General features: G+C 49.9%; 4 protein-coding genes and 1 pseudogene across 6 annotated transcripts; 3 read left to right on the top strand and 2 right to left on the bottom strand.

The window, feature by feature from the left end:
• Window position 1: 1 nt before the first annotated feature.
• Window positions 2-1,158, bottom strand: LOC100284821 (tropinone reductase 2). Its single transcript, NM_001157716.2, has 2 exons — window positions 896-1,158; window positions 2-813 (listed from the first exon to the last, which is right to left on the bottom strand). The coding sequence occupies exons 1-2, from the start codon at window positions 985-987 to the stop codon at window positions 63-65; spliced, it is 843 nt and encodes a 280-aa protein (NP_001151188.2). The 5' UTR covers window positions 988-1,158; the 3' UTR covers window positions 2-62.
• Window positions 1,159-1,886: 728 nt separating this feature from the next.
• LOC100279163 (uncharacterized) lies at window positions 1,887-5,669 on the top strand. Of its 3 annotated transcripts, none has more exons than XM_035961408.1 (3): window positions 1,887-3,341; window positions 3,429-4,975; window positions 5,042-5,669. In XM_035961408.1, exons 2-3 carry the CDS (start codon window positions 4,228-4,230, stop codon window positions 5,506-5,508), a joined length of 1,215 nt encoding a protein of 404 aa, XP_035817301.1. In that variant the 5' UTR covers window positions 1,887-3,341; window positions 3,429-4,227; the 3' UTR covers window positions 5,509-5,669. The 3 variants fall into 3 exon arrangements, with proteins under 3 accessions (XP_035817301.1, XP_035817302.1, NP_001145665.1); XM_035961409.1 differs by having other exon boundaries at window positions 1,917-2,179; window positions 4,228-4,975; NM_001152193.1 differs by lacking the exon at window positions 5,042-5,669 and having other exon boundaries at window positions 1,927-2,179; window positions 3,010-3,341; window positions 3,429-4,096.
• Window positions 5,670-7,070: 1,401 nt separating this feature from the next.
• LOC103637464 (putative aldehyde oxidase-like protein) lies at window positions 7,071-7,468 on the top strand (annotated as a pseudogene).
• Window positions 7,469-8,520: 1,052 nt separating this feature from the next.
• Window positions 8,521-10,360, bottom strand: LOC103636322 (cytochrome P450 89A2-like). The gene has a single exon (NM_001323035.1). It carries the CDS (start codon window positions 10,299-10,301, stop codon window positions 8,730-8,732), a length of 1,572 nt encoding a protein of 523 aa, NP_001309964.1. The 5' UTR covers window positions 10,302-10,360; the 3' UTR covers window positions 8,521-8,729.
• A 600-nt stretch (window positions 10,361-10,960) lies between these two features.
• LOC100274545 (uncharacterized) lies at window positions 10,961-12,483 on the top strand. Its single transcript, NM_001148901.1, has one exon. It carries the CDS (start codon window positions 11,538-11,540, stop codon window positions 12,174-12,176), a length of 639 nt encoding a protein of 212 aa, NP_001142373.1. The 5' UTR covers window positions 10,961-11,537; the 3' UTR covers window positions 12,177-12,483.
• The last annotated feature ends 2,032 nt before the right edge of the window (window positions 12,484-14,515 follow it).

Here is a 14,515-nt window from a genome sequence, read left to right on the forward strand (position 1 = left end):
GGAGTCGTCGGCACGTACACGTTCAGTACAGGTACTCAGTGTAGCATGCATAGCGCGAAGGCCTAGGCAGCAATGGTGCGGCCACCGTCGGCGCAGATGACCTGCCCGGTGATGTAGGACGAGGCGGGCATGCAGAGGAAGGCGACGAGGGACGCGATCTCCTCGGTCTCGCCGAATCGGCGCAACGGCACCCGCGCCAGCTCCGCCTCCATCATCCTCAGCGACGTCTCCGGGTCCGGGTCCATCTCCAGCGCGACGCTGCTGAACATGTCCGTCTGGACGCCGCCCGGCGCGACGCAGTTGACGCGCACGCCGTCGCCGGCCCACTCGGCGGCCAGGCTGCGCGTGAGCTGGTTCAGCCCGCCCTTGGTCGCCGAGTACGCCGCCAGCGCCGGGTACGCGACGAGCCCCGCGATGGAGGACACGTTCACCACCGCGGCGCCCGCGCCCGCGCCCGCGCCCGCGGCGAGGAGCAGCGGGTGCGCCAGCTGCGCGAGGTGGAAGCAGGACTCGAGGTTGGTGGCCATGAGGCGCGCGTAGTCGCCGGCCGCCGTCTCCGTGGCCGCGCGGAACGTGCTCTGCCCGGCGTTGTTGACGAGGATGTCCAGCCTGGGCCCCAGCTCCGCCCGCGCCGCCGCCACCAGCGCCTCCCGGTCGCCCCGCGCCGACACGTCGCACACGGACGCCGTGACGCGGCCCGGCAGGCGGGCGTCCGCGGCCCACGCGCGCAGGCGCTCGTCCAGGTCGGCCGCGGTGCGGGCGCACGTGTGCACGCGCACCCCGAACCCCGCGAGCTCCTCCACGATCGCGCGCCTATTCGTGTCATGTTCATGTGTCGCTCAGGATTCAGGATTCAGTAAGCATAAGCAGCCCAGCGAGAATGCGTACGGCCTACCCGATCCCCTTGCTTCCTCCGGTGACGAGCGCCGTCTTACCGGCGAGGCTCCACCGTTCCTCCCTGCTCCGGATGCCCGCCGCCGCCGCCATGGAGGTAGCTCGCTCTCGATTGCACACGATCTGTCGCCCATTGTAGTCGCAGTCGCGGAATATATATACACTGTACTAGACTAGCAAGTTCGTGAACGCCCGGCACTGTGCAGTGGATTCTCCATCACAGGATGAACAGAGATGCCTGGTACCTTCGCCTTGTCTTAACGTGCCTTGTGAGTATCTACGGGGTGCAAATAAACCGCACGGTGGCGTGTCTTCCAACTCCAACTGCAAATCACACAGCCGGCATGGACCATGGATGCCGGCCGTCCGGCCGGCACCTCTGTTGCGTTGCGGTAAGACGGCCTCTAAACGATACCCCGAGAGGCTCCCCACGCCGAATTCAGGGTATGTTTGGGAACAAAGGAAAAGGGTATGTTTGGGAAGAAAGGAAAATGAAGGGGATTATAGTGATTAAAACCTCCTTATTATTTAGTTTTGAATAGCAAAAGTATTTTAGCTCTTCCATTTACATTCATTCTTCTGGCTCCCAAATAAGCCTTGTGTTTACATCCTCAACAGCGCACCCTTCGGTGCCCTCCCCAGTGCCAACGGGCAGGGGGCGGGGGATCCCCAACACGGCCACACGAGGAGGCAGTCTTGTGAACGAGAAAATTAATTGGTGCTTTTAACTGCAAAATTAATCTATTTCTAGTATAATTACCTAATAAAAATATGTGTTATGACCAGGGTTCACTATCCCATTTAAGGGTGCCTTTGGTTGGGCTTCCAAACTTACTTTTACTTTTAGGAAAGTCCAAATACCAACCAAAGGGATAAACTTTTACTAACGTACTTCCAAAAAAGTAGCTTTTCTCTGGTTCAATTGTCACAGCAGCCCTTGACGTGCTTTTTTTGGCTGTGGGGGCGAACTTATCCACAAAATTACCCGCAATGCCATTATAAACGTACCGATTCGCTGCTTTGAAAGAAATCAGATTAGGCGTGGAATTGTGGCGGCGGCGGCCGTATCCTCCCGAGCTGCTCCCTAGACGGCGGCCGGTCCTCTACAGGCGGCTCCCCAGCGGCTACCCAGTCGGCGGTCGGGACTCCCAAGACGCCGCTCGTCTTCCTCCCCAGGCGCCAGGCGGCCGCGGCTCGTGTTCGTCCCCAGGCAGCCACGCCTCCTGTTCCTCCCCAGGCGTCAGGCGGCCGTGTCCTCCCCAGCCGTCGGTTCTTGACTTCATAGGTTTCCTCTGGACCTCATGTGCATGGCTGCTTGCTGATTTTTAGATAGCATCACGTTCTGTCCCCTAGCAAATTAGTCTCTATGCCTATGTGTCACAAGGAGGAACAAAGGGCTTTAATGGGAATCAGCTTTAGATTTGCTTGTTCGTTGCCTTCATTGTTTGGTGCCTGGAAAAAGGAAGTGTGCCTCCATTATTAGCTAGCACTTATTCTGTTAAGATTCGAAATGGATTCAATTGAAAATATTGGACGCATAGCAGAAACCGTCACTATAAGAAATCATGGAATATGGTGCAGCAAAAAGATAAATAGGAACTCGTTATTCTCTAGCTCTAAGCTTGGTAGATGAATGGGAGATTTGAGCTCAATTAATTGATTTGTGGCCTGTAAAGCTCATCATTAGCTATCTGTTATTTATGATGGTTGTGACAACCAGCTTCTCAGCCATTTATAGCAATTAGAGCAGTTTGATGTTTGTGTGGGGGGTGGTGGTGGGGAGGGGCATTGTCTTGCTTTGCAGTCTACATATGAATCCTGGTACAGCTTATTAAGGAAAAACCCAGGGGCGTCTCCCCCCTGTGTTCTAGGTTTTTTATGATGATTGTACCAGAATATATTTATATAGCCTATATGGATGCAACCACTAAGAGTAATTAATTGCTAATTTTCTGCATCCATGAAGCTGTCATCTGAATTGTTCTAAGCCATGTCATATTCAGAGAAATATCAAACCCATATGTTGTTGTTTCAAACATTAATAGTGTAACTTTCTTTTTTAAAGAAAAAACAGACACTATTACGTCATTTGTTGAACACATTATAATCTAGTAGGGTATTTGACACTGGACCAAGATTGTTTGAGGACACTATTAATGAGATATGCAAATGTTACATATCTCATTAATATCTGCAAAAAAGAGATAGAAGATGACAATAAGCCCATGGGAGTTTTCACTAGGACAGGTTGGAAAAATTTGGTTACAAAGTATGAAGAAAAAACAGGCCTAAAGCTAACAAAGAAACAATTGAAGAATAAGTTGGACAACATGAAAAAGGAGTATACATGGTTCATGGAGTTCAAGAATGCGACCACTGGTCTTGGATGGAATGAGGCAAAACAAACTGTTGACTGCTCCAAAGATTGGTGGGATGAACACCTAGCAGTAAGAATAATATCATGTCCTTTTTAATTTATCATTTTGCATTCTTCTATATGGACTGACTTGGTATCTTTGTTCATTTAATTGCAGAGATGTAACAATCCGGATAAAGGTATCAAATGCAACCATGTTAGGTTCAGAAAACAAGGACCAAAACATCTTGATGATCTACATATGTTGTTTGATAAAATACATGTTAGCGGGACAAGTGCATCATGTCCTGGAGATATTTCATCTGATGACTCAAGTGATGATGTGCTAGAGATAGAAAGAACTCCAGAAAATGATGAAGTCAAAGTGGTTGTTTCGAAAAGATCCAAACCAGTGAAAAGGAAACGCAAGGCCTCATGTACTGCTGCTGAGGAGAAGGAAGAGAAGAGTCCATTCTTTCGACTATATAAGAACACATGTTTGAAGATAGAAACAACAGCAGAGAAGATATCCACAAGTGTTGAAGCATCATCAACACATCCAACAAGCCAAGTGCCTAGCATTGCAGAGACTATGAAGATGGTGAAAGATTGTGGGGTTAAAGAGAAAATAGCTCTAATGCACACAACTACATTTTTGATTGTGAAGCCTGAATTTAGAGAGGTCTTCTGCATGCTGGAAACAAATGAAGGAAGGTTTGACTTACTTGAGAGGGAGCATGCAAAGGAAATGATGAGGCACATGTAGAAGATTTTGAATTATTTATTTATATTAATGTGTTGTGAGAACTATTTGTTTGCTTGCTATGTAAGCACCATTTGGAATGATGATATTGTGTCCATAATCTTTGTTTTCTGTGCACAGTTTGCTTTGTTGTGTACAATTTTGTTTGTTGTCTACCTATTCATTTGCTATTCAATTTTTGTTATAAATATTAATATATTAATATATTGTGTAGATGGCTGACAACATGACAACTTTGGCCAAACAAGCAAACAAGGGTCTATTGTATCTTGCTGAACTGTCCCAGCAAGCAGCTGTTATTGGTGAAATGGGTGAAGAGTACAATCAGAGATACTTGCACAAAGGAGAGTACAGGGAAACCCCAGAAACTGGAATACAATGGGTTACGAATTGCATGGGTCGTCCAAGGTACTTTTATAAGATGTTTCGCATGAGCACAGATGTTTTCATGGCACTACATGACTTGCTCGTCTCTAGTTACGACTTAACATCAACTAATAATGTATCATCAATGGAGTCACTAGCAATGTTTTTGTGGATCGTTGGAGGACCACAATCATTTTCACAAGCTGAAAATCGTTTTACCCGATCACTATGGACAGTGCACACCAAATTTCATGAAGTACTAAAATGTTTGCGCAAGTTATCGAAAGATAATATTAAACCAAGAGATCCTACTTTCAAAACTGAGCATGATAGAATCAAAGAGGAACGTTTCTGGCCGTATTTCCAAGGAGCTATCGGAGCTATTGACGGTTCACATGTTCCTGTCACAGTGCCAGCAGCTGAAGTGCTTAACTATACATGTCGACATGGGTATACATCTCAGAATGTGTTAGCAATTTGTGATTTTGACATTAGATTTATCTTTGTCGTTGCTGGGTGGCCGGGTTCTGCACATGACACACGGATCCTGAATCATGCTTTAGCAAATTTCCCTTCATTTCCGGTGCCTCCAAAAGGTATATATGTTTTGTTTCATTCAATATTTATATGGATTTTTTGTTTTGCTAATTTTTTTGATATAGGTAAGTATTATCTCGTCGACTCTGGTTATCCAAATCGACAAGGATATCTAGCCCCTTTCAAAGGAAGCACATACCATATACTAGAATTTCGACTTCGTAATGGATGTCCTCCTCAAGGGAAGTATGAGATATTCAATTTCTTACATTCATCTCTTCGAAATGTTATTGAGAGGGCTTTTGGAGTCTTGAAGCAGAAGTGGCGTATTTTGAAAGGCATTCCAAGTTTTTCTACACGTACACAGAAACATATAATAATAGCTTGCATGGCGTTGCATAATTTTATTCGTGACAGCAATTCAGAAGATAAGTTGTTTGATAGATGTGATGCTGATGAGGAGTACTTGGTACAACAGAGTTTCACGTCACAAGCACAAGGAGATGACAATCCAGAGGGAGAAAATGAGAATACAATGAATACCATTCGCATTAAGATAGCTGATGCTTTGAGTACTGCGAGAGGGAGATAGTTATGTTGAAGTAGGATATTCTGAATCATCAGTTTATTTATGTGTCTCCTACAATGTAGGGTCATTACACACATTTTGTACCAAACCTACAATTTCACAGTTGTTCGAACCAAACGGCTTTCTGCTTTTTTCACAGCTAATATTTTACAGCAGCTTTTTCACAGCTTACAGCTCACAGCAGCTTTGTTTCACAGCCACAGCACAACCAAACACACCCTAAGACTCATTACCCACTCATTCTCAAGAACGAGAAACCGGCGAAAACTGCCTAAAAACCGCCAATCCTCAACGGTTTGTAATTTTAAGTTTAAAAGACGGTTTTCCATGTTCTCAAAAGGGTTTTGGTAGAAAATGGGTTCGAGTTTGGAATGATCACTTGATCTCGGAATGATCACTTGATCTCACTCAGAGATGCACTAGAGAAGGCTTAACACTTGCTAGGTTATGTGTATGCACTTGTGGAGGCTTGTTTGCTTCTGTTGGGTCTATTTATATATCCCCATAGCCAATCTAGCCGCTGGGTAGATTCTGCCTTCTCGAGTGCACCACCGGACCTTCAACAGTCACATTATCACCGAGATCCTAGCAGTAGGGACGACAACAAGGATTTCCCCATGGGTTTTAGCTCCCTATCACGAACGCTTGCAGGGACATTTCTTCCCCATACCCGCTCCCCCAGGGATAAATCTCCGTCGGAGATCCCCGTCACCGCTTAAATTATAATTAGGACATACTTCATATGTTATTAATGTAAAGCATTGTCACTTATACACATTGCCAGCTACGAAATCATTATGTGTATATTAAAATAAACACATTTGTACAATGAATGATCTTTTGATAAGGTAATTATTTATTTTTAACTTTAGCTATTACATAAAACATCGTCACATTTAAGTTTAACGGGTCCCCGCGGGGAAGGGGAATTCTCTGTCCCTGTTAACCCGTCGGGTGAGATTTTTTTTAGTTTACATCCCCGCTGGAGAATTCCCTAATGGAAGAATTCCCCTCGAGGAATCGGAGATTGGGACTTCATTGCCATCTCCACCTAGCAGATACTTACCATTCTGGGTTGGCACCAGACTGGTTCGATGCACACTGGACCACGTCTAGACATTGGAGTTGAACGTTGAATAGGGATGGCAATTGGACCCGTGGGTATGCATACCCACGGGTTTCCTACCCGGTGGACATGGATATGAGTTGGAAAACTCAACCGTGGATCCTATCGGGTCGGGTACCCAAAATATATCGGGTAGGGTACGGATAATATATTTTACCCATATCCACTGGATACCCGAACTATTAATTCACAATTTTACATGTTATGTTTTTGGCCCATGAAGCAAAGAAAAAAAGCCCAAAGCAGTGAACCGGCTAACCCTAAGTTCCCTTCCCGGCCACCCACCCCGCCAGGCCGCCACCCGCCAGCGCCCTGCGCCCGGCCGGCACTCGGCAGCCGCCACCCGCCACCCAGCCCCACCCAACCCACTGCGGCGCTGCCCCGCTCCCGCCCTGAGCTGCGCGGCCTGCGCCTGCGCCCCCATGCTGCGCGCCTGCAGCGTATACGAAGAGTACACCACGAACAACGACGGCCTGATGATCAGCAACAGCACGTGGGACTACAAGATCCCAAGCGTGGACATCATCCCGAAGCAGTTCAACGCCGAGGTGCTGAACACCGGATACCACAAGAACCACGTGCTCTCTTCAAAAGGTAGTTTCTTTCCCCACTGCAGTGCAGGTTGAAACAGGCGGGGCTTGGTAGGTAGATACCGATCATCAGTCTGTGCTGTGTTTCTGCCACAGCTTCCGGTGAACCTGCCTTGGTCCTTGCCTCGTCCGTCCACTGCGCGCTGCAGGAAGCTATCCGAGCGGCGAGGGTGGAGTTTGCGGACAGCAGTCATCTGGACGCTCGCCGCTGGAGTTCCAGATGGATGTCCCTGCACCGATGAAATAGCAATCCACCGGATACCCGATACCCGACGGATACTCGGTGGGTACGGGTCCATTTTCTTACCCAATTGATTTGGTGGGTATGAATATTTGTATAAGGGTCGGGTATAATATCGGGTCGGGTATTATCATACGCGAACACAACTCGACCCGCTGTCATCCCTAACGTTGAAGCCGAAGTAGCTGTTGGACCCAAATGGTTCGGTGCACACGGACCCTGGTCCGTGCACCAACGGTCACAAAACTCGAGGGCAGGCTTCTCACAGAGTCACAGGGACCCTGGTTCGTGCATGAGACTGAGGCCACTGAGTTACGTAGCCTTTGCGTAATCGGCTCGGTGCACCAGGCCGTCAATGTTCCTTTCACCTCCTTCGTGTTCCCGTTGCCCTCTCTCCCTCACTCTCGTCGTTGTAACCCTTTTTCCTTCTCTTCTTAGGATTATAGTGTTAACATGAGCTATGTGTTAGTTATACATTACTGCCATCTGTGTGCATTAAAAAGGACTATCTTTGGATGTTAGTATTGCAGCATGAAGTTCAGAATTAGCATTTGTCTAGACGAATACCAGTGTTTGGTTGACGCTAGAATTCGACGATGGAAAATACCGAGATGGAATTACAGCACACATAGCTTCTTTCCATCAATACCGACGGTCACTCCTCTCATTTGCACAGAATCCTTTTCAAGCTCTCTTCCACGCCTGCGATGCTTCGGCTAGTCACCAAATGCCAAACAGGATAGAGAAATGAATTACTCCTTAATTTTTAGGTTCAATTTCACCTGCCATCCAAACGCTAGCATTGAATTGAGGTCCATTCCAATATCTAGATCTAGGTAGATTTGATATTAGATCAATTTCAATACCATGGCTCTCAATGTCTACGTCCAAACATAGCGTTGCCCTCAATGGGCACGAGCTATATACATAGCTGCCTGCCCAACCAACACAGACCAAGATGCATGACGCATCATGTCGCCTAGAGGTACGTACAAGTGCAAGTGTGCAACACAGATGCATGGTGCCTTGGATTTGGATATGAAAGGATTCCTTTGCACTTGCATGGTGTGCATGCACGCAATTGTTGGGATGGGATCGCGGGGTGTACCGTACGAGAGCACAACGTATGCATTGTTATTGGTCGCAGCATAATGTACAGTCCGAATACTTTCCTATCATTATACCTAATATTTGGTTATATAAATATAGTAACAGAACAACGAGAAGCAGCCACGATGCCACTACTCAGAAGGCAAGCCTCGCTCGATCAAGCAGCTGCGACGGCGGGCGGCGGCGGCCGCAGCGGCACGGCCCTGGCCCTGAGCGGCCGCTTCATGACGACGGTGAACTCGAGCTTCTCGGTGAGGTCCACCTCCTCGCCGTCGGCCTGGCGCCAGTCGAACTCCCTCACGAGGTTGGCCACGAAGTACTCGAGGTGCAGCAGCGCCAGCGCCATGCCGGGGCAGACCCGGCGCCCGGCGCCGAACGGCATCATCTTGATCTCCTTGCTGCCGGTGAGGTCCACGTCGTCCCCCTCGCCGCCGGGCAGGAACCGCTCCGGCCGGAACTCCGCGGGGGCCCTCCACACCTCCTCGTCCATCCCGATGTCCCCCACCGCGAAGTTGACGGGCGCGCCGGCGGGCACGCGGTACCCGTCCAGCGTCGTGTCCTCGTGCACGGCGTGCGGGAGCACGTAGTGGCCCGGCGGGTGGCGCCGGAGCGCCTCCAGCACCACGGCCTTGAGGTACGGCATCGCCTGCAGCTCCTCCTCCAGCACCTCGCCGTCGGCGCCGGCGCCGGCGCTGGACACCTCGTCCCGGAGCCTGTCCTGCATCGCCGGGTTCTTCACCAGGTTCGCCAGGATCCACTGCAGCGCGGTGGCCGTCGTGTCGGTGCCGGCGCTGAGGAACTCGGAGCAGAGGCTCACGATCTCGCCGTCCGTCAGCGGCCTCCCGCCGTCCTCGGGAATGGTCAGCTTCACCAGGGAGTCGACGTAGCTGTCCCCGTCGCCGCCGGCCTCCCGCCTGGCCTGTATCAGCGGGACGAAGAGCTCCTCCTGCCGACGCCGCAGCGAGACGAGCTTCTCCCAGCGTCGGCGGAACACGAGCTTGGTCACCCACGGGAGGAAGGAGAAGACCTGGAAGCTGAGGAAGCTGCCGAGGAGCTCCCGCTGCGTGGCCTCGATGTCCCGGACGCGCGCGTCGTCCCCGAGGCGGTCGCCACCGAAGCACATGTGGACGAGGAGGCAGAACATGGCGTACTGGAACGGCTCCATGACGGCGACGGGAGCCTCCCCGTGGCGGCCGTCGGCGCGGACGCGGCGGGCGAGGACGCCGAGCACCCACCGGCGCGCGGGGGAGAAGGCCCGGAGCCGCGCCGGGTTGAGCACCCCGGAGGCGAGGTTCCGGCGCAGCGCCCGCCACGTGGCGCCGTAGGGGGAGGAGCTGACGTTGCGGCCGCCGCTGGTGAGCACGGCGCTGGAGGCCGTGGAGGGCGGGCGGGAGGCGAACGCGGCGCCGCGCTGCACGAGCGCGCGGTGCGCCGCGCCGCGGTCGGCCACGAAGATGCCCGGGCGCGCCCGCCCCAGCGGCGCGAACGTGAAGACCTTGCCGTGGTCCCGCGCGATGCGGCGGAGGACGGGCTCGATGTCGAAGTCGCGGCGCGCGAGGAAGAGCAGCGGGCCCAGCACCGGCAGCGGCGTCGGGCCCGGGGGCAGGGGAGGGAGCGGGGAGGAGGAGTCGGCATTCCGGGCCTTCTTGCCTGGTGTGCGCGCCCGCAGAATGAGCGAGCAGAGGAGGCAGAGGAGAGTGGTGAGGGAGTAGAAGAGCCAGTCCTCCATGGCCGGGCGTGGGGAGGGGGGTGTCCGGGGTTCGTCGTGCTCAACTCAGCTCGGCTCGGCGCCCCCTCGTCGGAGATAATTACGGGGAAGGTATTTATTGCGGCCAGAGATTACGTTACGTGGGAATGTTTGAGCCGGTGGGAAGTGGGTGGCTGGGAATGGAAGCAAGCAGATGATATTTTCCGCCGGCCGGTGGTGAGTGTTGAAGACATGGGCCTGGGCCGCTGGGGTAATTTATTAACAGCAGGAGACGTGGTTGTCCCTGTCACTGGCCAGGTTGATTATTTGGTGCTAACTAGGAGCGGGTTTGTTTTCTCCGTAGCGACAAAGTTACACGGATGGATGACCACGGCATGCGCTAACGACTATATTCAGCTAAGTATACTATATTCCGAGCAACGATCTTTACCATAAACTAAAATTTATTTTAATAAAAAATTAAGCAAATAATATGATACGATATGTATTGAAAAGAAGATAGAAATCTCTACTACTTATTAAGGCTATAAGGATAGCATGCCTCCCCTGGTTCTGTCTCTCTTGGTTCTGCCTCTACTGTCTCCGACGGGTGGGTCCCCGTGCGTCAAGTGCGTCGAGTGTCTCTTCCCCATGTCCTACTCACAAGACCACTCGAGACTCGAGAGAACCGCCTCCTGCTACTGCCGCTACCTGCCCTCTCTGTCTGCCTTCGCTCCCCTCTTCTCCTCCATCTAAGGTTTGCCACCGTCGCCCGATCCGAGGCAGATGTCACCCACAACAGCCATGGCGAAGCTGTCTCAGGCCCCGTCTAACTCAGGTACGTGCCCTCCTCGTCTCCCTCCTCTCCTTCCTGTCGGACCACCCGCTCCGCGACCACCTCATCACCGTCGTTTCCGCCTTCGCCTCCGCCCTCACCGCGCCCATCTCCAGGGACCACGAGGGCCTGCACCTCGCTGCCTCGTCGACGTGCTCCTCGTCACCGCCAACCGCCCCAACCACACGTTCGACTACGTCGTGCGCGCTCGCTTGTGACGCCCTGCGCACCCTCGACGCCGCGCTACCGGGTCTCCTTGCCGAGGTCCTCGGGCACCTCTCCGCGCTCGCCGGCCAGGCAATCCTACCTCCTCCTGCTCGCCTCCGGCGCACGCCATGCCGTGTGCCTCAGGAGGCTCGCCTCTAGTGTTTCCATCCTGGTGGTAGCATGCCCGCCCATCCCCTTCATCATACCTCCTCACCTGCTCTTGCCTCCCGGCGTCCATGGCGCCACCATCGAAACGTCAGAGACATAAGGAAGGTGCTCGCTCTACTTCTAGACCGTTCATAGGTGCTCACACCCGCAGCGGCCATGGAGATGATGGTCATTCTTGCCAAGGTCGCGTCGGCTATGCTCCAGTGGGCGCCGGCGATTGCAGCGCACATTCAAGTGCACTTCGGGGGGGATGCTGCATTCGTCCAATGCCATGCTGCTACACTCGCTACTCACTCCTTTGCTCCAGTTCCCAGATGCCTTTGGAGCTGAGGATGAGCGCCCGTGAGGTGCACCATCAACTCGCAGTGTCATTGTTGGCTTTGCATTGGCTACTCGGCTGGCTGAGAAATCTGGTGCCTGGTCTCACCCATTGGTTTTACCCTGTCGTGTTTGATCCCCTTGGGCTCAAGGGCAAGAAGCTGGATTGTCTACCTTATGTTGCTACTGGTGTTGATGGGGAGAAGGTTGCAGTAACAGGCAGAGCAAGTGAGCAATTGATTAGGCTCAAAATATGGAAAATCCATTTTGGAAATCCACTGCCTACGACCACCATATTCCATTGTCGCCATGATCTGGCGAGCCTGTACGGCGGGATGAGCCAGAGCCATGACGCAAAACCTGATGGAACCACGCGAAGACGCTCGTGAGGGATCACCACCAAATAGGCACTAGCGACAACTGTGAGAATCTGATACCAATTTTTAATATATCGTGTGATAGCCGGAATATTACGGACCATGATAGAAGAACTCAGAACAAGGTTTGGGAAGAATGGCATGAAAAAATGAACCAGATGAAAAGATAGAAGTGTTCGGAAGTAGTTTTCTGTTATTTTCGTGGTGTCCAACTAGGTTGTCCGCTTTAAATTAAAGCTAGTTGTTTGAACTGCCGCAACTGTAATATATAGAGACAAAAACATTATATAAACATTAGAAGTCGGTACAGATTAAAGCCAGACGAACAGACTAATGACGCTCAATATATCCTCACGCCCTTGATTGGCCTCCAACTTTACAACACACGTCATCATACCGCCAAAACATTGTCATTTATCCTCAATACTGACAGATGTCGGCCTTCGTATCCAGTTGCAGCCATCCTAACTATTGTCGTGCCGACCTTCCTAGGGTGAAAAGTCAAGTAATCTCTGTTAGCAATTTTGCACGTTGCAAAGGTTTTCGTGTTGGATTAGTACTAGCTGTTATGGGATTCGGCAGTCTCTATCCCTATCGCTCGTGTGGGTTCGAACTGTTAACAACTACGTCACCACGGATCACCAGATCCGCTCCATTCCCTCCCGTCAGCAGTAGAGACGCAAGAAGTTGTAGAGTACCCGTCTCTCTTCCCATTAGTATGACAGAGGAAACACAATAGACACGATGTAGGGTTAGGCCTCTGACCTCTTTCTCTTCTCTGTATTATGAGGAGGTGTACAGGTTCCTTATATAGAGATGTGAGACCCCTCAGGGGCAAAGCCGGTATTTGCCCACATAACCCTAACTAGGGTTACTTAACACTCCCCCTTGGGCGAATACCGCGACCAACACATGCCTCGTTAAAACTCCGAAAAACCCAGTGGGAAAAATATGGAGAAAGAGTGCATGGTGATACAAATTGCATTTGCACTTTGTTGCCTCATTAAAAACCTCATGTGAGAAACTTCAAGAAAACTCACCAAGGGAAAAAGAGTACAACAACTGTCATCGGGACAGATTTCGATCCTTTGAGATCTAGATTCTATCGAATCTTCTACAAGGGCTAACTTTAGAAATGTGCCCCCCCTGATCCTTGCAAAACCGTATCAATAAGGCAAAACATCTTCTTCTAAAAGTATATGCACATAAAGATTTAGCAAACAGATTGCATATCCTTGCAATGACTATTTCAGGAACTTTACCTCTAGAAGTCACTTCTAGGATATACGAGGTAAGTGCACGTATCAATATAAATAAGCCACTTTGACTGATGGTGTTCGATCGACTGGATCTATATATTTGATAGAAAGTTCCATAAAGGTTCACATATTGATCATCAAGCTCACGCTTTTAGGGCATAGAATATGACATTTATTGTCTCACGATTGTGATCAATATAAGCATTCGCTCCCCCTGACGATGACATCTGTCAAAGTCGTTATCCCTCAAAACTCAAGCATATTCTTCAAGATATATGTCTCATTGTCCATCTGAAATAACGAGAATGGATGAAGTTGGGGTGCTATCATTTTCTATCTTACACCACAATTTATAGTTGTGCAAAGCAAATAACATGTCCTTCAATAGGACTTAGGGGATAATATAGTTGCAATAGTACATATTCTAAATATGACACATCGCTCCAGGCGTTCATCCATCGCAACATCTATGATGGTGTAACAAAAGTCCATCAAAGATCGTAATCCATCAGGGATTTTTCATCGATCAGATACATCGTTATAGTCTGTCATTCTGGCACAATGGGGATATTTTGCCAGTAACACCTAAACCTTATAGGTTTTTGCCATCGTGGCTTTAGAGGATACCGTAATTCCACATCTAGTGGAAAATACCATGAGTAAAGATCGTGGAATGCACATGTGCTTATTCGGTGAACTTCAAGTCCTTTGGTACCTCATCTTATTCCTTTTCGGGTTTGTATGGGTCTTTATCCCTATATAGGGATTATCAAACTTTGGTGTTTAACACATACTTTATTTCTTCTAGAAAGGTTCCATTAAGGAACTATAATCTCAACTAGGAGATATTCTCTCTATATATAAGAATGCTCATTCATCAGGAATGTATTATTCGGTATGAGATTTATATGTTGCATATTTACAATTCAAAGATATGAGTCCTCCTAGGATCTCATGGTGGATCTTCAGAATCCTATTAACTGCATATTATAATTCATGCCATTTGCCAGATATATTACATAGCAGAACTGTATTTATTCAACACATATGTGGGATGGGTCTCTCACTAGACCACTTGAACCATCGCATTCA

The sequence above is a fragment of the Zea mays genome, chromosome 8 (genome assembly GCF_902167145.1).
Source record: "Zea mays cultivar B73 chromosome 8, Zm-B73-REFERENCE-NAM-5.0, whole genome shotgun sequence".
Taxonomy (NCBI): domain Eukaryota; kingdom Viridiplantae; phylum Streptophyta; class Magnoliopsida; order Poales; family Poaceae; genus Zea; species Zea mays.